The sequence below is a fragment of the Theropithecus gelada genome, chromosome 17 (assembly GCF_003255815.1).
Source record: "Theropithecus gelada isolate Dixy chromosome 17, Tgel_1.0, whole genome shotgun sequence".
NCBI lineage: Eukaryota > Metazoa > Chordata > Mammalia > Primates > Cercopithecidae > Theropithecus > Theropithecus gelada.
The window spans coordinates 77,652,379-77,679,930 of record NC_037685.1 but is presented as its reverse complement, the minus strand read 5'-3'; the positions used below and the strand labels follow the sequence as shown (position 1 = coordinate 77,679,930).

Genomic DNA, 27,552 nt, shown 5'->3' with positions numbered 1-27,552 from the left:
CTATATCAGAAACAAAACCAGGGCTCTTCATGACTATTATACTGGCTCACAGAAATATTATAAAATTAGATGTCATATTATAAAAATTATTTCAGGATAAATAACAATGATCTAAAGCAGCCAAAGTAGTGGATTATTTTAGAAAGACAATGAAATTCATACAAAATTTTACAACATAATATTTTAAAATAGTGCTCCATAAAGATGCGAATCAAGTATCACTTGGAAGGTTAGTTGAGACTGTTTTCTTCCACTATCTTAATATATTTCCTTCCATCTTATTTCCTTCTTAAAATCCATCTTATTTCCTTCCAGTTTTTCTAAATTTCCTGCACAACTGGTACCTAATTCTATCTATATAATTGGGATCAAACATTGTGTGTTTTTACATACTTTAAAAAAGTTATACACTTTTTAAAAAGTATAAAAGCATTCTATGATATCACTAGAAACTTTAAAAAACATTATATTGGCCACATCACATTCCATCTTATCAATGAGTATAATATACTTAAAGTATCCCCAAATTGTTAGATAATTTCTTTTTCCAGATATTTGCTATTAAAAATACCTATCCCTCATTCTCTACCCCAAATTGTTCATGTCTTCTTGTCTCTTAGGATAAGTTCTTAGATTTCACTCCAAAGTTTTATATAGGTTTCTAGACTTGGTTACATACTAAGTTACTTCTGGAATGGTTTTGTCAATTTACTTCTCCACCAGCAGTTTATGTATTATTTCAAATCCTCATAACCCTAAAAGGTAGGTACTTGTCACCCCATCTTATAGATGAAGAAATGGGACGCAGAGAAGTCATATAACTTACGCAAGTTAACTGATGCTGCAGCTATGTTTAAAAAGTTTCTAGCTAATTCAAAGTCTGTTCTTTCCACAAGCCACCCTACTTCCTGATTCATTATAATGAATACATACACACATACACATGCCTACATGTACTTACATGTATGAACAACCATACACATGAATGCATACACATAAACACACATCCTTTCACTAACTGCCCTGGCTCAGGATGTAGAATTCAGCTCTTTGAACATACCTTGATTAGGTGCCTATGACATGAGCCAAATATAAGGGAGAATTAACATGAATAATCACGTTTAAACACCATCACTGCCTCCCTCTAAATATAAAATAAAATCTCAGCTCCTTAACAGCATCCAAAGCGGTTGCCTGCATCATTCTACACTGTCTCTGGTGATTCTCAGTCCTGGCTGCACATCAGAAGCACTGGCTGACTCCAGTCCCCAAAGGAAGTGCCTGGTGTCTATTCTGAAAAAGTTCCACAAGTGATACTGAAGCACACTAGGATGGAGAGCCTCTGTTCTGCCTGAGATTTCCCCAACCTGGCTCCATTCATTCTGACCTTCATGTCTTTACCTAAGCTTTTCATTCAATCCAGAATTTCTCTTTTTCTCGAAATTGGCAGTCATTAAAGGTCCAGGCCATTATCCTATCCTTCGGGAAGACCAGTCCACCCATCTCCCCTTTTCCTGAGGTTGGGCACTAGCTCAAATCTATCATTTTTACCTCCACTTGAAGCACTTGAATCAATTACAGTTATTTATTTATTTATTTGTTTGTTATTTTTTTTTGAGACACAGTTTCACTCTGTCACCCAGGCTGGAGTGTGGTGGTGCGATCTCAGTTCGCTGCAACCTCTGCCTCCTGGACTCAAGTGATTCTCCTACTTCAGTCTCCTGAAGTAGCTGGGATTACAGGTGTGCGCCACTATGCCCAGCTAATTTCTGTATTATTAGTAGAGACAGGGTTTCACCATGTTGGCCAGACTGGTCTCAAACTCCTGGCCTCAAGTGATCTGCCTGCCTTGGCCTTCCAAATTGCCAGGATCACAGGCGTGAGCCACTGCGCCTGGCCCAATTACACTTATAAATAACTGCTCAAGGCAATCTCTATCCATTCTAGTTTAAATTCTCAGAAGGCAAGAGCTGTGTCTTGTCCATCTTTGCATCCCCCAAGGTACACACTGCAGATCTTCCCACACTCCAAGCACTCAATCAATGTCTGCAGAATTGAAATGTCTTTCAAATCAATTGCAAAGGATTTCCAGCTGTACTAAACTGATCCACCACTATTCTTTCAGGGCCAGAAATCATAGGTGGTATATTCTCATTAGCATTCTGGGATACACTAACCACCCTTTTCATAAATTTGCAGAACCCAGCTGGGATCGCTGCAGTGTGATTCCCGTGTTCATCATATTGTAAGACCACATCAGTTTACCAAGTCCTCTAGTTCTCTAGAGATCATGAAGTTATTACCCGATACATGAAACCTGCTATTGTTTAGCTGAAAAATATTTTGTCCATGGGAATTCCATTACCATTAGTTAAGAAATAGAAAAATATTATCCACATATCCACTGCATGTGGTGCTTATTACTGATCAAGGCAAATTCACATTTAAAAATTATCCTGTATCCCAAATCTTGAGAAATATATTCTTCAGTTAACATATATTTGGCACTACCCCAGATAAATATACTACTACTTGATATACCAATTCTTTCCTTTTTGGAAAACGTTTTCTTTATATTTTTTATAAATCAGGGGTTTAAACTTTAAGCAATATGAAATATGTACTTTTACCATAGTTTTGTTTTCTAAGAATGATACCAAAAATTCCCATATGAATTTCGTGAGGGGTGAATGAACTCAATAAAGGGTGGTGAAAGGGGAAACTGATCTCACTCTCTCCAGAAGTTTGACTCTTTCACTTTTGCATCTTGGGAAAACAGGCAATAAACATGACTTTTGTTAGTAGCTGGACTGGGCCAAAATTATTTGTGTAGGTATTTTAGGAATGTAGACAATGTACTCAATACATTAGTACGCATTATTTACACATGAAACCTGGACCAAGGAGACATACATACCCATTGGGATCTTGCAGCAAATCTACTGCTTCTCTCAGCTGCTCGATCATTGCTATATCCATGTCCTGATCTTTGGATGAACTTATTCTGTAACATGAAACCAAGCATAAGAATGAAAATGATCAGCCAGGCATGGTGGCTCACACTCGTAATCCCAGCACTTTGGGAGGCCAAGGCAGGTGGAACACAAGGTCAGGAGATCGAGACCATCCTGGCTAACACGGTGAAACCCTGTCTCTACCAAAATTACAAAAAATTAGCCGGGCATGGTGGCGGGCACCTGTAGTCCCAGCTACTCGGGAGGCTGAGGCAGGAGAATGGCGTGAACCCGGGAGGCAGAGCTTGCAGTGAGCCGAGATCGTGCCACTGCACTCCCACCTGGGCAACAGAGCAAGACTCTGCCTCAAAAAGAAAGAAAAAAGAATGAAAATGATCAATACAACACGAATGTCATCTAATTTCTTAAAAAGCAAACTTACAAAAATCCATGTAACATATAAAAATGATTTTGACAGATTCAGTGCTATGGTGAACATGTGTTTGTACCTTGTGGGGTGGGATGCCAGAGCGTGGTGGGAAGAGTCCCTAAGGAGGGGAAGCCCAGCTCTGCTGCAAAGCAGCTCACATAAGATGTTTATGCCTGTGCACCCCTAACTGCTCCTGTGCACAGTCAGGCAATGGCCTAGATGAGAGGCTCTCACAGTTGTGCTTTACTGAGTTCTAGGAGGGTTCATGAGGGGGATCAGCTGGACGAGTCTGTACTACTTCTAGGCCTTCCAACTCCCGTTCAACCAGTTTGATTACTTTAATGCATATAGGGTTTCAGTGTGGGACAGTGGTTCTCAGTCCAAACTCTAGATGCAGCAAAATCATCTGTGCAGCTTAAAAACCATGCCAGGCCCTCTATGTCCAAGTGGGTCTGACTAGGGGTTCAGGATTTTATAAAGCTCTACAGATAATCCTGGTTTACAGCCCGGGTTGAAAGCACTAGGTATAAGATTGAGAATGGAGTTTCCAAAACTGTATATAGTTTAAAAACAACTGCCTCTTTCCCTATGCTTCTCTGATTGTATAACCAAGTTAGGCCTCTGTGGCTCTCAGCAGCGTATCCAGTGAGTAGCTGGTAATACAGACGGTGACCAGAGAGGAACTTCCCAATGTTTTTAAAGGACAAGAGAGATGTGATCACGGCAAGCCCTTCCTACTACAGAATGTAAGACAACAACTTTCTGTAAGGAGAAAAGTTTTAACAACGGGATAAATCCTCACTAAGAAGAAAAACCCTGCAAGGTACGATGGAGAGTCCACACCTGCCTCCCAGATGATAGAAATAAAAATCCTGGGAACAAAAACTATACTCTATACCACATAGTCCAAACTCAATTTCCCTGGACATGGTTCATTGTCTAATGGGATCACACACCCCCTCCCCTGTAAATCTTGCTAAACAAATATTTATCCACAGTAGAGTAGAAGGATTATCTGTCTAGTACAAGATTCCTTGGGTTCAAATGCTGGCCCTCTGTGACCTTGCAGCAAGATAATCAATATCCCTGTGCCTCAGCTTTGTCATCTGTGAAATGGGGGACAAGAACAGAACTTGTCTGTTAGGAGTGTTGTAAAGATGAAATGAGTTATGGCCTGTGAAGTATTTAGGACAATGCCTGGCACATGATGTTGAATAAATGCTAGCCCTGGCAGCTGGAAGTCTTGGGACCAGAAGTCTATGATGTTCTCAGATCTTGAAGGGGATGACTTGGGGTAAAGAAGGAGATCAGAGCTACAGGTCACTTCAGGTCCAGCTGTTGGCTTCTTCAGGCAATTGTATGGACAGTAGAACCTCCCATCTAGAAATTCTAGCTAATTCTCTGAATCACATGACTACCCACAGCCTCAAAACAAGTAAGACTCAAGGCCAAGGAAGAGGTTTGTACTGCCCAATATCATGACAAAAAGCATCGGACAGAGAAAAACTGGCAACTTCTTATCAATATTGTAAGAATATCAGCGTGCCCACAGAAAAGCAGGTCAAAATTCTATCACAACAGAACTGCCAGTCTGCTTGCAAAGTGGATTTTAGAGTGATGATGGCTCATAACCGAGGCCTTGGTACTCACATGCCCTCGGTTTGCCAGTGTACATCCTCTTCTATCCGTAACAGCTCTTCACAGTCTTCTGTCCTTGCCTGTGGACAAAACACACAGGGTTCCTGAAAACCACTGGCTACTCCTCAGTAGTCAGGAGCCAAAACCTGCCCAGCCCATGTTTATAACAGTGTTATGCACAATAGCCAAAAGCTGGAAACAAGCCGAACAGCCATCTATGGAGGGATGGATAAACAAAATCTGGTACGTACATGCACTAGAATGTCACTCAGCCTTAGAAAGGGCGAAGTTCTCACGCATGCCATACACACAGATAAACCTTAAGGACGTTATGCTACGTGCAATAAGCCAGTCACAAAAACACAAATACTGTACTGATTACACTTATATGAGGTGTACACCGTAATCAAATTCATCCAGACAGAGAGTAGAATGCTTGCTGCCAGGGGCTGCCAGGAGGGAACGAGGGACTTGTTATTGAAAGGGTACACAGGGTCAGTTCTCTAGATGAGAAGAGTTCTGGAGATAGGCTGCACAACGTGAATGTAGTTAAAACACTCTGAACTACATGTACATTTAAAAAATGGCTAAGGTGGTACATTTTGTAAGTATTTTCCCATAATTAAACATTCTTTAATTTAAAAAAATGTGGCCCAGGACCACGGCATCTGTTAACTTATCATCAGAAATTTAAAGCTTCACCGGATTTCCTGTTGCCCTTTTAGCACTTCCTTGTATTGCGAGATCCCTCTACTGGGCTTGTGGGTCACCTGTAAAGATGCACTCTAGTGTTTGTGACAGCAGGGATGTGTGTGTGAGTGTGCACGCATGTGTGTGCAGTGGGGAAAAGAGAAAGGATAAAATTCTTAACAGAAAAGTGCTTCCAATTGTATCTAATAGTTTTCATGTGTACAACACCCAGAATTCACTCAAATGTTCTCCCTGCACCGTCACCCCACTTTTTCCCAAAGCGGCACTAGTGGCACTGGCTATTTAGAAAGGCAAGTCCCACTGTGAGCCTTCCACAGGCCTCCTTGCATGTTCATCTCTGACACAGAGAAACGCTGCTTTAACCCAGCTGATGGCTAGAACGAAAGCCAACCTGAATAGGGCCACATTTTCCTGGCTAGGAGAGAACACCAGCCAAAAGGACCACTATTGGTGTCAAGGTTCTGGCATATCATTAACTAACTCGGGACTAGCCAGTCCTTCAGATGTGTTGTTAGGACAAGACTTTTCTCGAAGACATGGCTAGCTGCCCAATGCTAGACTCTGGCTGGGAACACACTTGGACTTTTTCTATGGTGGTTACACTTTTCACGTACAATACAGTCAATGCATAAATGACTGTGCTACTCTCCACACTCCAAATGACAGAAAAATTCATGGGTAAAATATACTACCAGAAATGACCAAGACAACATGTTCTTATTTTGTTTTGTTGGGTTTCAACCATAGGAACAATGGGTATTTCTTTTTGATTTTTTGTTTCAAAACTATAAGTAGCCAAGAGTATAAAATGTCTCTTTTTTCATTAGGCAAAACAGGCTTACTGGGTGGCTTTTGCTAAGTTAAATGGTTATACAGTTGACCCTCATTATCTGTGGATTCTGCATTTGTGAGTTTGCCTATTCACTAACATGCATTTTTAGTTCCAAAACCAGTATTCGTGCCGCTCTGGAGGTCATCTGCAAACAGCTGCAGAGAGGTAAAAAATTTGAGTCCCAGGACATGTATGTTCCCAGATGAGGTGGAACAAGGTGACACTCTGCCTTCTTCTTTTGGCTCTCTTACTGCAAATAAGTGTCCTTTTTCACAGTCTAGTTAGTGCCATGTTTTCACACTGTTGTGTTTTTTGTTGGTGATTTCACTTTAAAATAGCCCCGAACATAGTGCTGAAGTGCTGCCTCGTGTTCAGAAGCCCAAGGAAGTTGTGATGTCCCTTACAGAGGACAATAGGTGTGTTAGACAAGCTTCCTTCGGGCATGAGTTACGGTGCTGCTGGTTGTAATGTTCATCAAACAATATATGTTAAATAAGGTATGGTTGCAATGTTCATCAAAACAATATGTATTAAATAAGGTATCTTTAAACAGAAATACACACAAATCAAGGTTATGTGCTGATTGGTTGACAAAAATGTAGTGACCAGAGGCTTGCAGGAACGCAGCCCTCTATTTCCCCAATGAGTGATGGTTCAGTATTGGATAATTCAATATGCACAGTGATGTCACACAATATAACTGCTGTGAATAATGAAAATTGACTGTGGTTGCAAAGGTCCAAGATGCTTATTCCGTAAACAAAACAGGATTATGCAAAGCACAGAACTCTGTTTTTTGAGAAAGGATCTCATTCTTTCACCCAGGTTGGAGTGCAGTGGTGCAATCATGGCTCACTGAAGACTCACTCTGCTAAGCTCAAGTGATCTTCCCTCCTCAGCGTCCTGAGTAGCTGAGACTCAAGGAACACACCACCACATCCAGCTAGTTTTTGTTTTTTTGTAGAGATGGAGTCTTAGTATGTTGCCCAGGCTGGTCTTGAACTCCTGGGCTCAAGTGATCCTCCTGCCTCAGCCTCCCAAAGTGGGGGATTACAGGTGTGAGCCACTGTGCCAGGCCAAGCACAGGTTGAAAGACTTAAAGTTGACGGACATCGAGCCTAATATGGGCCTGATTTTCAATGCACAATTTTTCCTTAACTTGTTGTAGATGTTTGTTTATTTTATCATTAGCATTTTTCTTTTGATTTTCCAAGAGAAGTATCTTCCAGAAAGCATTTGCCAAGTTGACTTCCACACCCCTATCTGCTCCTCCAGTTTCCATCTACAGGACCCATCCTGTAGAGCAGCCATTTCCATGAAGTCCTTGAAATCTCTGAATTCAGGGAAATTTGCTTTTCTGAAACAATACGCTTTATTTTTACTAACTGCTTTGTTTCCTCTAGAACTTAAATATGGACATCTTCTTAACACATTATTCGGGGTTTCCATCTTTACCTTAGATTCTTAACTTAAGAAGAACGCTTGATACACTCCAATTTTCACATTTTCATGGAAGAATCGTCCCACAGAGCTGAGAGATAGGGTCTAAGCTGGGGAAGCCTTGTAGAATCAGGGGCCTGAGAGTAATGTCATTATATTTGTACTTTAGAAAAATGTTTGGTGGCAGCATATATAGAGTGAGTGTGTGTGTGAGTGTGTGTGTGTGTGTGTACACACATGCATGCATGCAAAGGGGGTGCAGCATTGAGTAAGAAGTGGAGTGGGTGGGGTGGTGCCTGAAGTAATCAAAGTGAGAAACTATGAGGCTCAAATGAAGCAATGTCAAGGGAGACAAGGGACAGAAACAAGGCAATGGGTGTGACCTATTTTAAAACAAGGATGTATGGATTAATGACATTAAATACAGAGAGTAAAGAGTTAAGGCTCTGTGTTTTATCCTTCTATACAACTTCTGTAATCTAGAAACATATGTCAGGTTCATTATTTTTATCTTGAGGCCATAAACATGTCCTGAGCACACCAAGGTCTCCTACGGTGTAAAATTCAGCTGTTTTCCTCTCCACTTCCTTGAAGGTGATGCCCAGAGATGTTCATTTAGGCTGGTTCCAGCCATCAGGACACAATGCTCAGAAAATAAGGATGAGTACTTAGGGATCCCATTCTTGGCTTCAGCATAATAACTCAGAAGTTACCTCAGAGCCACAGTGAATCCGAATTTTACAAAAACAATAATCTTTATGATTCTTGGGCACCACAACCTGAACCAAAAGGGCTGGCAGAAACATACCAAGCACCTACTCATGTTGTGAAGTGGAACCTTCACTATCCGCTTCAGTAAAGCGCTAGTTTTTCTCTCCTCCCTGTGTTGCTACTAAGATGAAGGCTTTCCTGACAACTCGGCAACTTTGCCTGCCCTTTCAATGCCTCAGGGCACCTACAAAAGTTCAGGAATAAGTGTCCTCAGAGAGATCTTTCCAAAAAGGAAAGACATTCATTTCTCAATTTTGAAAGTCTCCACTTTTGTCTTTACACTATAAATATACTCCCAAGAAAAGGATTTACCTAGAACATGTTGAAAAGAATGTGAAACTATTTCAGCTTTTACTGCATGGTAATGGTCACACTAATGAGTTTGCCAATTTGTACGACGCACTGAGTAGCGGAAAGAAAATCAGATCCATAAACAGACAGATGGAGAGGCACACAGGGCAGGGAGCAGCTCCTCACATGGGCAAATAGACAGGCTGAGCGCTAAGATGTTTAGAAGGCTTCAGGGAGGGTGCAGCAAGCTGGACGTTGAAGGGGATGAATTGGCAACCTCGAACGTAAATTGTAAGGTGCCAAACAGAAGGAAATGAGTAAAAAACATAGTTGATTCTGAAAATCTTGCCTTATAGTTCATAAATTCCGAATGGAGACCATCTGCTCTATCAGTAAACTGGTCTCTTTCTTCTCCTGAGTTAGTGCTGTCACCCAAAAGGGAAGGCTCCGGTTGAAATTCCTGATGAAATTCCCCTGTTAGGAAAATATATAGAGAGACAGAAAGCATGATTTCTTGAACAGAAGAGCAAAACACAGCTGATCTTCAAATATCATCTAGTCACTACAAGTCTTCGGTGTTCTCCATGAAGAAGGTATATGAAAAACCCAAGTTTTCTCTTCCCTGCAGGGAGGAAAAGATAAAAGTAAAATAACCCCAGAAAGCCTCAAACTGAACTTACAAAGTCAAGGCCTCTCTGGGCTTAGTTCCCTATGAGAAAAATAAGATTTTCTCTTACTTTTTAAGGAATGGAGAAAAGAAAGTATAAAAGAGGGCTTTTTTGCCCTCAGTAATATGTGACTATGTATTTCATATTTAAAATCCAACACATATTGAGCAGCTACTAAATGGCAGGTATTATGCTAAACATTTTAGGGATTAAAAAATCAGCCAAATCTGACTCCTGTCCTTAAGTAGCAAATAATCTCAAGGACGTGTCTACGAGAAGGGCCACACAAAGGTGATAGCATGCCCAGATGGGGCACATCCACCTAGAATGTGTTCCAGGGGAGGTGGGGACACAAAAGGAACACCCTACACAACTCTTCCAACTGTTCTGAAGATGAAAAAGAACCATACTGGGCCACCCTTTAACACTCTGAACCAATGTAATACCCACATCTAGACGAGAGGGGGAAGACCCACTGGTAACAAATTATGTAATTCTTTTATTTGAAAAATGTGCCTAAAATACCACCTCCTATGGTGCATAATATTACTAAGTTTATATGAATTAATGAAGTGGCAGTTATATTTGTATATAAAGCATACAGCTATGTTTTTAGACAACATATGGTTCTCATGATAATCTCAGGTAAACAGAAATGCTAAACTTAAAAACCTAAGTGTAAGAAGTGAAAGCAAACACTAAGGTTTGAGTGAACTTAAACAGCTCTCCTATCACTCATAAGAGCATATTCCAACTATTTATGAGAAGATCTGTATATTAATCCAGTTCTACACTATTCATACATTGTGAAATAGTCTCTGCCACAAATGAGTAAAACTAAATGTTTGTATTTTCCTTAAAAGTCATTGGGAAACGGGGGCAATCAAAAAAATTGCCATAATGTTACCCAATGAGGGCTTCTAACCAAGATATGAAACGTATTAAAAGGATCTTGAAGGCACACAAGATACAGTGTGTAGTGGTCATTTGACGACTATTAAAGAGCCACAGAATTTTCAAGCTACACCGGACCTTTGATATTACCTAATCCGATCATCTCATTTACAGGTAAGGGAGTCACGGTCACCTGACTGGGCCAAAGTCAGGTAGCTTCTTGAACACACACCTCAACTACATTTCCCACCCTCACGTGCAGTGCGATGTGGCCACGGGATGAAGTCTAGCTTGTCAGTGATGGGCACTCCTTCCAGGTCCAGTCCATAAAAACTCCCATGAGCAAACCTCCATGCTCCTCTTCTGGTTTAAAACAGATGGACATGAAAGTTTTGGAAGCCCTGTGTTAAAGATGTTGGAGTCATGGTATGAAAGGAGCTTGGGTCCTTAAATCAACACTCAGAGGTGAGTTGCCTGCCGATCACTAACTCCATTTGAACTTAATTTGGATTGTGTTGAGCCACGGAGATTTGGGAATCTTCTATTTTACGGCAGCTAGAGTTTTCCTAACTAATATATCTATCACATCAATATTTTCTTTCCAAGAATGGATTTTAAAAATTAGCCGAGCGTGGTGGCAGGTGCCTATAATCCCAGCTACTCAGGAGGCAGGAGAACCGCTTGAACCCAGGAGGCAGAGGTTGTGGTGAGCCAAGATCATGCCACTGCACTCCAGTCTGAGCGACAGAGTGAGACTCTGACTCAAAAAGAAAAAAAAAAAGAATTTTATCTAAGTCTTCAGAATGAGACTAGTTCTACTATGCACTGTAGTAAGTAGACTACACACACATCAGCTGTGTGACCAATGGCAAGTTACTTAAACTCCCTGAGCCCTGGTTTTCTCACCTATAAAATGGAGATGATTAGAGTATCCATCTTAGACTTTTAAATTTTAAATGAGATCAGCTTCCCAGATGAACACAGTGCCTGCTACATAGGAAATACTCTAGAAAGATTATCACTGCCCTATCTGTGCACAGGTTATTTTAAACATAACATGTGAAACTGAAAAGCAAGCACTCTCTCCACATTTCCATTCTCAGACCTTTAACGGGGCTAAGGCGGTGGCACGAGTCCTCCTTGATGATCTGTTCTTCTTCCATGATATTCGACATTGGCACATTGAGGCTAACAGTGTCTTCGTCAGAAGGCTAAAAAGATACAGTGCACTGTTTAACTCAAGAGAAGTGTTATCAATGTAGATAAGGAGAATGCTATGTAATAAAACAACATCCTGTGATTCTCACAAACATCATATTGAATATAAGTTGCCAGATACAAAGGTCAATTCCACTATTTAAGTTCAAAAAAATGCAAAACTAATCCATGGTCTTTAAAATTAGGATAGAAGTTGTTCTTGGGGTCGGGGTGGGGCTTTCTAGGGTGCTGGTAAAGTTCTGTTTGTTGAACTGGCAGCTGGTTATATGGGTGTGTTCACATCGTGAAAATTAATGGAGCTGACACTTACGGCCTTCTCTGTGTTCTCTTCTGCTTTAAGCTGAAATCTTGTCAGGTACTGGTATATGGTTTGGATGTATGTCCCCTCCAAATCTCACATTGAAATGTAATCCCCAATGCTGGTGGTAGGGCCTGGTGGGAGGTGTTTGGGTCATGGGGGTGGATACCTCAGGAAGGGCCTGTGCTGTTCTTGCTCTGCATTCATGTGAGATCTGGTTGTTTAAAAGTGCATGGCACCGGCCAGGTGCAGTGGCTCATGCCTGTAATCCCAGCACTTTGGGAGGCTGAGGCCAGTGGATCACAAGGTTAAGAAATCAAGACCAACCTGGCCAACATGGTGAAACCCCATCTCTACTAAAAATACAAAAATTAGTTGGGCATGGTGGCGCATGCCTCTAGTCCTAGTTACTCGGGAGGCTGAGGCAGGAGAATCGCTTGAACCCAGGAGGCAGAGGTTGCAGTGAGCTGAGATCACGCCACTGCACTCCAGCCTGGCAAGAGAGCAAGACTCCGTCCAAAACAAAAAACAAAAAACAAAAAAAACCAGTGCATGGCACCTCCCACATTGCTCTCCCCCAACCATGTTGCTCTCTTGCTCCGGCTGTCACCATGTGACAGGAGGCACTCCCTTCACCTTCAACCCTGACTTCTGAGGCCCTTGCCAGAAGCAGTTTCTGGTCACATGCTCTGTGTACAGCCTGAAGAACTGTGAGCCAACTAAACCTCTTTTCTTTATAAATTACCGACCCTCCGGTATTTCTTTATAGCAACACAAGAATGAACTAATACAGGTGCCTGTCTTATTTCTCTATTTTAGGCTGAGGAAGCTGCATCACATATATAAAAGTGCTAAAGAACTGTAGTAGTTAAAAAGAACTGCTCTGTGTGATTTTTGGAGTAAAGCTTTGGCTTAATAATTGGATTAGTTTTCTCTGAGGGTTTCCTTTCCCACAGTAGCTGATGACGTTTATTCAGAAAACCTATGATTCTGAATGAAATATGGAGCCTGGTTTATTTTCCTCTGTCTCCATTTTACTGTTGCTACTTAGGGAATAGCTTTCCAAATCTCAAAAATCAGGAATCTCCATAAAACACATTTCAGGAGATTATGGCTTGCTCCTAAATTCTTGAGGTATGGTTTTCAGAGTCTGTCCTTGTTTACTTTTGGACATATGTACAGATTGTTTAGAAACTGACAGAAATCAGGCATGCATTTCATTCATTCAACAAATATTCATAGAGCTCCACACTTTCCAGTTTATCTTGATAAAAAGATGTTTTTAATTTCTCAGTGACAAACGCTAAATCAATCAATGACAGCAGCCAAAGAAAAAGAATGAGGTGTGATCCCTGAACCCCAAAATGTGATCTAAATGGGAAGTAACATCACCTGACCACAGATGGTAAAATCTTTGCCAAACCAAGTGAAAACAGGAAGCTATGTAAGATAATTCAGAATGCTTATCATTCTAAAAAATAAATTTCTTGGAGGTGTACTTAAGAAAGGAGGCTGTAATGTAAGACAAAGAAAGGCCAATGGGAAGATGTGTGCATTTTTATTCTGTTGAATATAATCTTTTCTGTATTCCTTTCTCTTTCTACCCACCTCTCATCTTAAAAATTTAGCACAATTCCAAAGATATGCATCTAATTAAAAGGCATCGAATAAATCCTTGGGCTCCTTTTAGAATGATATTAGCATCCTACTTATGCTTAAGTGAGAACAAAAGGATAATGAAGTACTTTATGTAATGTTTTATTAATGAGTTTAATTAGAGAAAGCAGGGTCTGTTTAATTTAACAGAAAATATGCTTAGGGTGAGTAATTTCTGAAACAATGGTCCATTTGCGAGGACTTAGGAGTTGAAGAGGATGAACTAAAATGCAACGAAAGCAATGTGTTTAGTACCCCTCTCCCACTGAAACACAGTAAACTATTAACGTGCTTCCTATGGGTTATTTTTTTTTATTGACACTGGCCTTCTCTGCCTACTAACTCTTCTTCCTTTCAAAATGTTCTACATTAGAAGGATTTTTAAAGAATCCCACTTTTTAATACACTGCTATATACAGCATTTTGTGAAAAATAAATTCAAATACCTTAGCTACCTATTAAAATTCAAAGACTTGAGGAGAATTGGAGAAAGGTTTTTTTCCTGGAGTCATACATAGAAAAAATGTGAGTTTCTTTGATGGGGTAATTGGCCTATTAACGGCAATTTCAAAGAGTATTATAATGTTTCAAAACTCAGTAACTACAGAAAGTAACTTCCCTCAAAAAAAGAAGAGCACCTGATACTTTTCCTACCACTCCTTTCTAGATCTCTGAGGCCAAGAAGCTTCATTTAATGGTACGTTAGTGTTAGATTTTGGGGACTCTAATAGACTACATGTGAGATAATAAATCAGTTATCAAAGCATTATTTATAACCACTGTAGGAAGTTCTAATGTGTGAGGCCTGTTAGCTTACAAGTAACCAAACTTTTATCCAATTAACTGAACAGATCTAAGAACAGAACACAATCTAAGAGTCTGAGGAAAATAAACATTGTTATAAAAACTATAGCTACTCATAAATGCATTTCCTGTGGGTCAATTACTAACATAAAATGTACAGTTGATTCCTTAACATTTATGCATATGTATAACAATGTTTTTCTAAATTACTCTATTACTGAAAAATAAGCATATTTATAAAAGTGCTTCATGAGCACTTGCATACTACTTAGCCACTTTGTAATATTTATTGGGCACTCAATAATATTTTAGATAATGTGTAGGAGAGGAAGATACAGACTCTACTCTTGAGGCATTTACAAAAATATAAAGATGCAGAATAAGCTAACAACAGCTAATATTTATATAACACTTCGAGGATTTCAAATCGCTTTTACGAATATCACATACTCTCATACAAATGAATCAATGCCCTTTAACAGAAAGGAGTTCAATGAACTCCTGGGAAATATGTCTAGAAGTATAGAAGGAAAAGAATCTGATCACTAACTTTACCTCGGTGGCAGATAATCGCTTATCTCCATTGTCACTTCCAACTCCTGAATCAGAATCCTTCTTGCTGAGATAGATGCCATCAATATTGAATTCATTTAAAAAAGATGAAAATCACAAAGTTCACACCAAGATACATCAATTTATATTCTAATAATAATTTTGCTATGCAAATTTTTATTATTACTGTAAGGCAACAAATCAGTCTAGTATTAAAGAATATTAAGACATGGACCTAATGAAAATCAGACGGTAGCACAGTCTAAACACAGTATAAGATAAAATTCTTTGTGTTCAGGGTTTCATGGATTTATGCTGTAATCAAGTGGCTTGCTCTTAGATGTCAAGGTGTTTCTTAAAAATAGTTACCAATGTTCTTATTTTACTGAATCTAGCAAACCACATAACTGCTTTTACCCCTTAGGTTATGAAATGTGATTACTTTCAATAATTCTGTAAATTTTTATCCAGGGATTAAGTACATAAAACAGTGGATACATATTTTAAGCATTATATAAAAGTAACATTAAGGTAGTCAGAAATTTCACATTTACTTATGTAGCAAAAAGTGAAGGAAAAGATTTCTGCAGTGAAGGCTTCTTAAAAAGAACCTGCATTTCTATAACTGCGATCAGTGAGGGAACGTTGTTTTTTGGAAGCTCAAGGCTTGATTTATGCCACAAGAAGCTCTAGGATGTGTGAAAAGGTTCTAACATTTCCATTTGAAACAGGAAGTGGCAAAAAAAACTACACATACTGTATTTTTAAAAGACCAAAAATAAAGCCTTCATTTTTTCTTAACGTTGTTCTGGAGGCATATTCAACATTAATAATTGCTAAAACGCCATGTCTGGGCTCAATATAGTTATTCTGATAAGTAAAAAATATCCACATTTGTATTCTAGATCTTATTTATAAGTATATACCCACTTACACAGGAAGAACTGATTATTGATTAGGAGACAGTAGATGATATTTGAGATATACCAAAATATTCTCAATAGCATCAGTTTTTGCTTTCATATCCCAATAGTTTCTCAACTTCTTGCTTTTTTTTTGTTTGCAAAATTTTTAGTATTATTTAATTTTTATACAATAAGCAAATTGACAAAATGAGAATAAAATACAAAAATAAAACAGTGTATATAGACCTAATTTTTAATGCAATCACATTATAAATGCCACTGTGAAATGTGTAGATAATGTGTAGGAGAACCTCTACATTTGATATTAGTGTAGTGACATTTAAATGGTTCATTTTCTCTGATAAACATCTGACCTGGAATATACAAAATTATGTCAATTAATTTACAGTAAGACGATCTTGCTAATAGTAGCAACTTTAAATCTTAGGCTGTAAAACTCATTTTATATATATTGGCATTTTACATATATTGGCAGTTGATGTTAGAACTGAAGGGATGATTTTAGTTTACTATTTAAAAAGTTACTAAATTTTATTTTTGCTATGTGAAAGGATCTAGAACAAAAAACTAAAACACATACGGGAAGATTATCAGTTTGTTGTTACAGGCATAGAAAGTACCAATTTTAATTATTACAAATAGAGAAAGGTAATTTTTGATAGAGCTTTGTTCCTGATTTTGAAAAATCCTGGTTTTGTTTGTTTGTTTTTTCCCAACTTCTTGTTTTAAACACAAATTAGGTGAGTAAAGCAAATTGTTTTGTTTTGCTTTGTTCTCTGCAGACACCATGGTGACTTAAAACAAACAGATTTTTGAAGTCAGCTACCTGGAGGGCCTTGGCCTAGGCAAATTTTAAAAGGGGGCTTTGAATGAGGGCATGACTCACCCATCTTCCACGTGCTGGTGTAAATGTGGCCTCTCCATGGTGTGGAGATAAAGGGAGTCAGTTGTCTTAATCTGGCATGCTTGTATGCTCAGATACTTAAATATGTGAACTTTGCCCTTTGTGCAAATCTATGAAGAAATTAATAGTAATCATATTCATTTTTCAATGACAAAACAAAATGTAAGTATCAAATCCTTACTCTGTATATTTCAATTTTCCCGATTTCATGTCAAGTAACACCCTACCCATGTACACTAAATCCGTCCTTAGAATTTTGGGAATCATTCCCTCCAAATTCTACTTCGAACAGAAAACCATGCTTAAGCAAATTTCCCATTTTTTCTTGCACTAAACTATAAAAGTCTAACAAAAATGTATTCAAGTATATACAGTATAAAAAGTATAAAGTCAGATGACCAGCCTGGTGAAATTCCAATTACAAAAGATGAGAAAAGCACAATTATTTTCGAGCCCGTAGAAAACAATTCGGAGCCTAAAAATAACTGTAGATTTAAGAAGCTGTTAAATTATTTAAAAAGAAAATAAACTTCAAAATATTTACATGGTTAAGCATCTGAAAGCATAGTACTTCATTTTTCTCTCATGCAGTTTAATATCTGAGCTTGAGACCTGTCTCTAAATAATCAATAACCATGTTTAAATTCCACTTTCCAGCTAACATTTAAATAAGGAATATATGGCTGGGAGCAGTGGCTCACGTCTGTAATCCCAGCACTTTGGGAGGCCAAGGCAGGCGGATCTCTGGAGGTCAGGAATTCGAGAGCAGCCTGGCCAACATGGTGAAACCTCATCTCTACTAAAAATAAAAAAATTATCCAGGTGTGGTGGCAGGCGCCTGTAGTCCCAGCTACTCAGGAGGCTAAGGCAGGAGAATCGCTTGATCCTGGCAGGCAGAGGCTACAGTGAGCCGAGATCGTGCCACTGCACCCAGCCTGGGTGACAGAGCGAGACTCTGTCTCAAAAAAAAAAAAAAAAAAAAAAAAAATCAATCAGTGTACTCCGTGAAAAAAATTCAAATAAAATGATAAATAGTAAGACATTTAATTCTGGAGTTGGAGTGATTAGCATAGTCAGCCAAGTGCTGGCAAATAGATTTGATGCAGCAGAAGACAATTTATTGTTTCTCACATTCACTCAAGGGTTACCTGTGACTGTTTATAATGAAGTTTTATTCAGTATTATTCTCTTCAGCAGAGAATCAGAAAACTGGCCTTCGGAGAGCTGCTTAAGCACTATTGATAGCACTGGGAATCAGAAAACAATACCCCAAAATGAAGGCCTCAGAAGCAAAAGTGTTTCTCTGACCTCTCCTGCCCTCCTGCCTCTCGGTCCCATTCTCCCAAGGAAGGGAGCCTTAGAAATTTGAATCCCTCTTCCCCAAAGCTGGTCATAGAAACCAGAACCCCTTTAAAACCTCAAAATATTATTTGAACTTTCCCTCTGCCTTTCTGTGTAAAAACTGGCCATAAAGAAATTATCTGACCTCGCTTGTCTGACAGTAGGCCAACAAGAACCCCCATTCCAAAGAGGGTCCTGCGCCACATCCAGAAGGAAGGGATGATCCTCAGAGAGCCCAAGAAGAATCCAGAGAGACAGGCCCCGCTGGGTTTCCTCACTCAGTCTATTAACGTGAGATCATACTCTTTTTGTCCAATCATATTTCTACATGGCTGTCCACATTTTGTAAGCACAAAAATGGACAATTTCCCCTGTATCTTTGGGTCTTCACTCTGGAAGCTTCCACGTACATGTTAATACATTTTGCATGCCTTTTCTCCAATTAATCTGCCACTTGCCAGTGATGAGTGATTTTCAGCAAACTTTCAGAGGGTGAAGGGGAAATTTTCCCTTGGCCCCTATAACAGCACATCCCATGGGGCATTGGCTTTGCTGCAAGACCCCTCACCTGTGCTGGAGGAGACTGCAGAGGATTATTCTCAAGTAGCAACACTTGCAGCTGCTTCATCTCTCTAAAACAAATTGGAATCACGAGCACTTTGTTGCAGGAAAAGTCAAACTTTACCAAGGGAAGATCTACAAGTTCTAAAATAATAGAAAAAAGAAAAAAAGAAAGAAAAAACCTTAGAAAGCAATCAGATTAATGGCTGATCATTCAAAAATTAATGTTCTGCTTCTCAGGAAAAATATAATTGAGTATAATCAAAAGCAAGTTGTACATTAGGAATACATGGCGTGTGTACACAACATTTTACCAAAAGAGGGAAAATCTTTCATTGCATGCCCCAAAGTTTTACATTGTTGTTAGTTCTGATAAAAACTGGAAACACTTGACATTTACAATATCCATTGTTTAAAAAGACTTTTTTTTTTCAGCAAAAAAAATCACGCAAGCCACATCACACAGGACATGTTTATGTTTTAACTTCAAACTGTTTCCCAGTAGCATTCGCTAGCCCATGAGTAATATGTTAATTACAGAATATTCTTATCTAATCAATGTATCTGGGCTGGCATTATCCCAGAACTAGCTACACTAAATATATTCATGAGTTTTTCAACCGCATTTTAAAAAAATAAATGTTATCCAATTCAGAATTTTCCGACAGGCCCTATAATTCTGTTATGATGAGACTTTATTCTACAGCTTTTAAAAAGTTCTGTAGCTCCACTCAGAAGTCAGAACATTACATTTAGCTTAAAATCCCCACCCACTGGCACAGTAAACACTCAGTAATTTCAAGCATTCAAAGTGACATTGGCAGCTGTTAGGAATAAAGTCAAATATATGCCATAGAGCAAAGAGGCTAAGCCATGCCAGACATCCAGGGCGATGCAAGCAAGCCACTGAGATCTGTGTCGGGGGGGCTATGAAGGGTTCACTCCAGAACGAGGCCTGGGAACTTTTGTTATGGGATCTGTTAAGGACTCAAGGAGTTCTAAAGTGGAAGAAGGGCAAGAATTAGACAAAGAAGAGTAACTCAAGGCACTGACCTGGAGTAAAAATTCACACTATGTCTCCTCTACCCCTACACTGCTCTTCGGTTTTCACTTTACTCAGTTACGTTATGTCAAATTCCAGCAGGAAAAGATTCTAGTAACCAGTACCTCTCTCAGAATCCGAAGCACTCTGGGAATGTAAGGGACTGTCCTTGGTTCATACCTTAGTGAATTACTTTGTCTTAAAGAAACGAGGAATGGAACTAAAATTCTAGAGGGGAGGCAGAAGAGCATCTAAGGCCACAGGTTCCAAACTCAGGTCCATGATAGGTGGGCTGTGCAGGAGAAACTCAGGAAGCGTGTTTTTGAAAGAATACAGATCCCTGGACCTGAAGCCAAGGGATCTGTATTTTTTAAATTGCCCTGAGTAGTTAGTTCATTGCTCAAACCCAGCTTGCCTCCCCTCTGGCAGGATGGGGGATTGACCTCAGGCCACACTGGTCCTGGAGGACACTGGAATCATGAAAGTGAAAGGATAGGAAAAGCAAGATCCCCTTTCACCTCACAGCTTGTTTGTAAGATGGTTAAGAATCATGAAGATTCCGTGATAAGAGGAACACCTCCTAGCGGTTGCCCCTGGCAATATCAGCCTACCTCCGAGATGGTTAACTAAAGTTAGGTTAGCAAATCACTGGAAAACTTTAACTGGACTCTGGATCTTTAGCAATTCTTTGCCACTTAAAATGAAGACTCTTAAGACTAGAGGGCCAAGTTCATGGAGAACATAGCAGAAGAAAACTTACAGGTAAATAAACTGAGTAATGGTTTTATAATGACCATTTCTTTTCTAGTTCCAGTTTGGAACACAATTGCCATCATAGTTCAGGAAAACAAGAACCAGACAGTTTCACAACAATAAAACGAAGGAGAAAATGATAATTTTGCAGCGCCAGTCCAGGAAAAGTAAAAAAATGTGGAGTAGGAAAAGGGAGTAAGAAAAAAAGAAGCAGAAGAACAAATCCCACTCTCTCTCCCCACTGCTAAGAGAGGCAATGAATGGCTATTTTAATCCTCTGTTCATTCTAGTTCTAGAAAGAATAAAATATGGTCTTCCTATTGCAGTTGTTGTAGTAAAACCACCACAAAATTGATATGAGTAATTAGACCACAATTTTGGTTTTTTTTTTTTCATCCTCAAATTGAAAGCATACGAGGAAGGGTATCCAAAGAGGAAAAACATATAAGTAAATAGGGGAAGTCTTCACAGTCACTAACTGAAAGTATTTTCAGTGGTCTTTTATCAATAGAGTTCTCCAGAGTGAAGCAAAAAGGAACTTGATACTCAGGAAATTACTCTTTTTAAAAATTTTTCAGTAAACTGAAGTTTTAGCTTTGAGTATATTTTTAAAATATCATAACTGAGAAAACATAATTATGGAATAACTGATCTTTTTAAGGGAAAAGAATGCTTTTAAGGTAAAAAAAAAAAAAAAGAGGAACCAGTGAGAGACAAAAATCTAGATTTTGTGAATATACTTTCTTTCCATGTTTCCAAACTATGACAGGCATTTGCAAAATGATCACATTAATTTTTCCTTTTGAAAATGAGAGTTCAATTATTTCTGACATTTTCGCAATAATTAACATGGGAGCTTAAGTTTACGTGAAAGTTTTCTTTAACTCATAAAAGGTTGTATGCATATAAATTTGCTGTTAATAAGCTTTCCTTTTGTGTTTGCTTAAACCAAATACAAGGTTTGTATATCTAAAAAATGAGACTGTACTAGGACAAAATGAAAAATCAATCAATATTTTTAAACCAAGTCATCTCAAGCACTCAAGTAAAAAATGCTGTTTCTCATTCTGCTTCTCTAAAATGCTAGTCAGTATGAGGAAGGTGAAAGACGGCAAGCGGACCCGAACCTCCCATCTACAAAGCACATTACATTTTCCAAAGTTCTTTCCCTTTCATGAGATCCATTCTCTTGCCTTATTATGAAGCATTTCAAGCCAAAGATCAAGATGCAGAGACAGGATAATTAAAATGAGGCATCCATAAATTGCTCCATTCATGTCAGATCAACCAAATGCTGACTGTTTCCAAATACTAAGGGTTTTGCTTTGAGAAATATTTTTAAATACATGTTTGAAATCGGCTAAGTCTAGAGACTTTAAACAAAAACAATGGAAATCAATGTGATCTCTGAAAACCAGAGTATGCTTTGGAGAAAGCATTCAGGGTTCCAGGACTCATCCGTTCATTCCTGATCCAGGTCCAAACCGAAACACAAAATGCAGAGGCACTACCCCCTATGAGGCTGCTTTCATGCTCTAAATGGTACGCAATTTCTGAATAAATACATACATCTTCCTTGAACTCTACACACTACCGGACAGTCATACTACGGAAGCCCACGGCTGCAAAGCAGGGCTGTCTGAGTTCTCAGCGTTCATGTTAGGTGCTTGGGAGCCACGTCTCAATGCTGAGGTTCTGCAGCCACCACTGGTGAAACTTACCGAGACCACCAGTGAGACATTAGTCCAAGTATCACTCCAGCAGAGGCAGTACCCTCACCTCAGAAAAGATTCTAGACACTGGGAGTTCCCAACCAGTGCTCCCAGATCCCCAAGGCTAGAAATCCTGACAGACAGGATCTGTAGAACAAAGCATGTCCCCAAAATTTCACGTTCCAAAACGTCACATACCCATATCCAAAACAATTCACGTCACCCCCTGCGATGGGCTGGCTTGAGTCCTTCCAAAATTCATATGTTGAAGTCCTAACCTCTATTACCTCAGAATGTGATTGTATTTGGAGATAGGGTCTTTAAAAGGGTAATTAAGTTAAAATGAGGTCATGAGGGCAGTTCTAATCCTTGGTGTCCTTGTAATAAGAGGAGATGAGGACACAGACATGCACAGAGGGGAGATGATGTGAAGACCCAGAGAGGAGAAGATGTCACCCACAAGCCAAGCTGAGAGGCCTCAGAAGGAACCAACCCTGCTGGCACCTTGATCCTGGCATCCAGCCTCCAAAATTGTGAGAAGATGAAGTTCTGTTATTCAAGCCACCCCAGCTGTGGTTCTTTGTTACAGTAGTAGCCCCAGCAAACTAATACACCCAGGTCCACCCCCGTGCCCCACAGCATTACCTAGGGGAATAATTTTGTTACCGTAGCCCTTGACTAAAATCACAGCCTGAACACCACTTTTTTGTTATCTGCGTGTGAAATTCAAATCCTAATTATTAGTAGTAGGCATACACACACACACACACGAAAAGATCCACCCTCTTCACAAAAGTAAATCCTCCCAAAAATAAAATAGTGAAAGTCTCCCATTTTCTTCATTTTCCCTCTTTCTTTTTTACCTTGTGGTAAAACTTTAAGGTAATTTCTTCTGACATTCAGTTCTCGTAGAGATTTCAACTGACCTATCTGCTGGGGCAACGCTGTGATCTCGTTGCAGCTGACATCCTGTATCAAAAGCAGAGAGAGAAATAATAAACATCTTTTTCCAGGAAATCAAGCATTTCATGTGAAATCTCCTTAAGGAATTTAAATATTTGGAAAACTACACAGGTACACTTTTATATTCATCTCCAGGTCCCTAGCAATAAGACTCAGCACAGAGAAGAAAAAGTTGAACGTTTTAAACTCCCTCAGAGGAGAGAAAAATGGAGAAAGGGTGGACATTAGTAGCATTCGGCAGCTGCTTCACCAGCCTCTGGCCTGCCACTTTGACATGCTTTGATTTTACTGAATTCTCACAACAAACCCACTGGACAATATTACTAGCCTAATATTTACAAATCAAAAAGTGGGCCTCAGAAAAGTTTAGCCAGTCGCCCAAAGCATGCAAGTGCCAGAGTTAACACTAGAAATGAATTACCAGCTCACAGTTGAGCCACTGTCCCACCGTGCCTCTAAATAGAAGACTACAATGCATCTTATTTTACCAAACTCTCACATATTGCAGTGAAAAACTGGGATATTAATGCACTCTTTGGATGCACTATTTATCTAAAATGGAGTTCTTCACCACAGGCCAGAAACCTTACAGCTGACCACCTTGCCATACATTTCACAAGCAATTCTTGTCTTCTTTGCTTTAGGAAGCAAGTACGCAATAAAGCCTTGATTGGAACCCCCTCTTGATACATGCGAAATGGAGGCCTTGACATTTATAATCTTCTATATCCTTAGGATCTCTCTGAATCCCACTCTTCCTCTTGGCTCTGGGAGTTGTGCTGGGCTCTTCACGCCCCCACCACCCCCAGCTACTCCTACAGTCAGACCAGTGCTCTCTCTTAGAGCTGGGTGCTATCATGATCTCCTGACTGGTTTCCATACATCAGTCTCTGCCTTGGATGCATCCTTCACAGAGCGGCCACAGTGCAAATGCCATCATGCTGTTCACCAGTTTAAACACTTGTGGAGGCTCCTCAACAACTATAAAGTCCAAACTGGGCAGTAAGGCCAGTGTCTATGATGAGGTCTGTCCATTTCTCCAGCACCATTTCTCTGAATGTCCCTCCTCACAACCTACACTCAAGCAATGTTACTGCTTCTGGCAGTTTTCAGTATTTCATAATTTCCAAACTTGTTCATGCTCCTTCCCTGCCTGATATGCCAGTCCCCAATATTGTCCTCTTGTCCCACTGACACATTTTTAAAGACTTAATTCAAGCCTCAACCTCTTTCGTGAAATCTTTCACGAGGCTTCCCCCACCTCTCCCACTCTGATCTAATGCCCAGGGAGACACCACTTCTTCCTGTGTGGTCTTTTAGATAGCGTGTCACTGTAAGTCATTTGCTCATGGGTTTATATTCCCCTTTAAGCCTATGAGCTCCTGGGTGGGAGGGACCAAGTCTTATTCATTCCATCCTCCCAGTGCCAGGTAGAGTGCTAAGTAAGGGATCAATAAATGTTGGATCAAACTTCTAAAATCCACTTACGGTGACACTCCATAATCCTGTGGCTCCTTCTCCAGGACCCTGGGACCCAGGATGCTCCAACATACACACTAAATCCCATGCAGGTCCCACTTGGCATCACAGAACTAAAGATATAAATGATTCCAGTGAGATCAAGGCCTTAAATATCCCACTTTACTTTTGAACCTGCAAAAGCTCTCCCCTTTCACCATAGAAGGCAGCAAAGCCTCATTTCAGAAGTCTGTTTCACTTTCATTCAAATAAGATGAACTCATCGTCGACCAATCCAGTGAACAGCCCCAGGCTCCACATTTAGACCAGGCTGTATACAACAGGCTGATCCCTGCCCTCTAACCTGGTCTCATCGAAAAGGCTTCAGGTAATCTATCAACCTGTCCTCGTCATGACGATGCTCAATGGATATCACCCGATGAAGAGGAACAGTATCACTCCTACTAAAAGGAATGAAGCTGTCCTCTATAAAGGCTGAGTGTGCACAGTGCAGACACCTCACCAAGCTTCTCTGTACAGCAGTCTGATGGGGGAGGTGGGGTGACATGGGCTGAGACCACCACATGTTCAGCGGCATCAGCCCCAACCGCTGTTGCTGTATCCCTCCTGGCCCAGAAAAGTCACACACAAGTTTGAGAACAACACTTCTAGTGTTTAAAACAAAAACAGAAACAAACTCCACAAGCACATCTGCAGAGACAAAAACATCGAAGGAAGTAATTACAGAATTAGGAGGTCCAGAGATTGTGTTCAGTCACTCTCAACCCCTCGCTGAGTCAGTAAATCAGCCTGCCTTTCTGAATGCATTTCTACACGGGAGAAGAGAACAGTGAAATGCCATCTTTTCCCAATTACTAGGGCCTTTGCTCAGTCACAGGAGCCAACAATCAAATCCTTTCAATGAAAGCTTTCTTTGCCTTAACTAAGTTACAAATAAGCAAAAGGTGCCATTCCATCCTATTTTAAGAGTCCTCACACAAATACCACACAGGTGAGTCCTAGAAATGCAGGAAATCAAATCCTTCTATGGAACTCATGACCAGATACAATCACTTTGGTGATGTTGTTGGCAGGAGAAGTGGGCATGCTTGTGGGGAAGAATTAGAAGGAATGATTTTCCATCTCTAGAGAAAATGGATGTTACTGGCATCTAAAACAAGTTTTTTTAAGTCTTGTGAGTGACAGTGCGAGAAAGATCCTTATATAAATTATGGAAATCACCAATTTTCAATATGAAACTGACAATTTCCAGAAGCTTCAAAGACATAATTTTTTAAAACAATCTTTCTCTTAATAAATAAGGAGGGAGGAGAGGAAAGCAAAAAGATAACAGATATATTTAGGTAGCACATTATTCACAGCATGAGATGAAACTAAGCCTTATTCCATTTTTTAATGTGAACTATACTCACCTTACTCTTTGCTGGTCATGCTTGAGTTAGCCAGGAAATCAAAATATGCTGTTTCTCTAAACGTAAGGTGATTTTTTTCCATGTATGTTTCTAACATAATAGCTTTATTAAAAAAAATCAACTCCCCCTAGCGATATTTGAAAACTTAGTTAGCACTAGGGAAAATGGTCACTCAATTTACTTTAAAAAAACTTCATGTAACGATAAATACAAGTTTTTTTCCTTCTGACTTACAGGACAGGACATCTGTAGACAATTCAAAACACAAAGTCCAATTGTCCATTCACATTTTGGAAGTTATATGGTGAAGGTCAAATTATTTTAATAGTACTCTGCACTGTTGTCAATTACTTCCTGTCCTGACAAAATAATGGGGGGAAAATGCCCAAGCAGATTTAGCATGCAAGATAACATTTCACTATTGTATAATCAATATTGTAGAAAATAATGCAAAACTCTATTCCCACAAGTCATTGAATCTTGCCACATTTTAAAGAGGCCATAAATTCATCACAAAATAAAATCCCATGGGTCACTGTCTTAATTAGCTGGGGGATAAGGAGGAAGAAACAGGAGATAATAGTCTAGGTGTTTGGGGATAAAACATATCCGTTTTGAAAATGTAAAAGCAGTATTTCTAGAATGGCCTTGTTCTCTAGAACACTTTTGTTCAAATTCAGCCTAAGATAAGGTATGAATTTTATAGACTGATTTAAAGAAGATACAATTTAGGAAAATGAATGTAAATAAAAACAACACTAATGCCTCACACTTCTGCAATTAGTAAGAATTTATCGGGTTATAAATTCCAGATTCAGTTACTTATTAAAATAGTCAAATGAATCCCTTCTGAATTTTCTATTAGCCCTAAGCTATGTCTTAGAGTATGATTCCAAACTTCAGTGAAATCACAGCACCCTATAGTTAGTACTATAATACCACATACACGCAGGCAGATCAAAAAGAATGAGCATGTTATAAATATTTACTGAATTTATTCTTTTTGATACAGAAACAAATCTAATTATAGTAATATAAATATTCAAGCTTAAGTTTTTTATAGACCAGCCAGTCCAACTTTGTCATTTAGATAAAAAACAAAATAGAGAATTTGCACTGTGACTTAACACATACTGATTTTCCAGCGGTCATCATGTTTTTAGGTAACCAAAAGAAAAACTTTAGAAATAAGATTCTCTCCTCATCACAATAAAAAGAGTCTCTAGAAGTATTAAAACCATGTTGGAGATTAATATATTTTTGTTGCTAAGTGCTCGTTGCTAACTGACCTTCAGAATGCAA

General features: G+C 39.3%; 1 protein-coding gene across 3 annotated transcripts in view; it reads right to left on the bottom strand.

Annotated features, from left to right (window-relative positions):
- The window catches only part of LRCH1 (leucine rich repeats and calponin homology domain containing 1), a 197,950-nt gene that overhangs the window by 45,420 nt on the left and 124,978 nt on the right, over positions 1-27,552 (bottom strand). For all 3 annotated transcript variants that reach the window (XM_025364709.1, XM_025364707.1, XM_025364708.1), the window contains exons 4-11: positions 23,260-23,365; positions 18,897-19,033; positions 16,970-17,097; positions 15,161-15,224; positions 11,735-11,840; positions 9,417-9,541; positions 5,035-5,102; positions 2,918-3,004 (exon numbers count right to left, since the gene is read on the bottom strand). In XM_025364709.1, the coding sequence (XP_025220494.1) occupies positions 2,918-3,004; positions 5,035-5,102; positions 9,417-9,541; positions 11,735-11,840; positions 15,161-15,224; positions 16,970-17,097; positions 18,897-19,033; positions 23,260-23,365 (821 nt within the window). The remainder of the gene's footprint in view (positions 1-2,917; positions 3,005-5,034; positions 5,103-9,416; positions 9,542-11,734; positions 11,841-15,160; positions 15,225-16,969; positions 17,098-18,896; positions 19,034-23,259; positions 23,366-27,552) is intronic.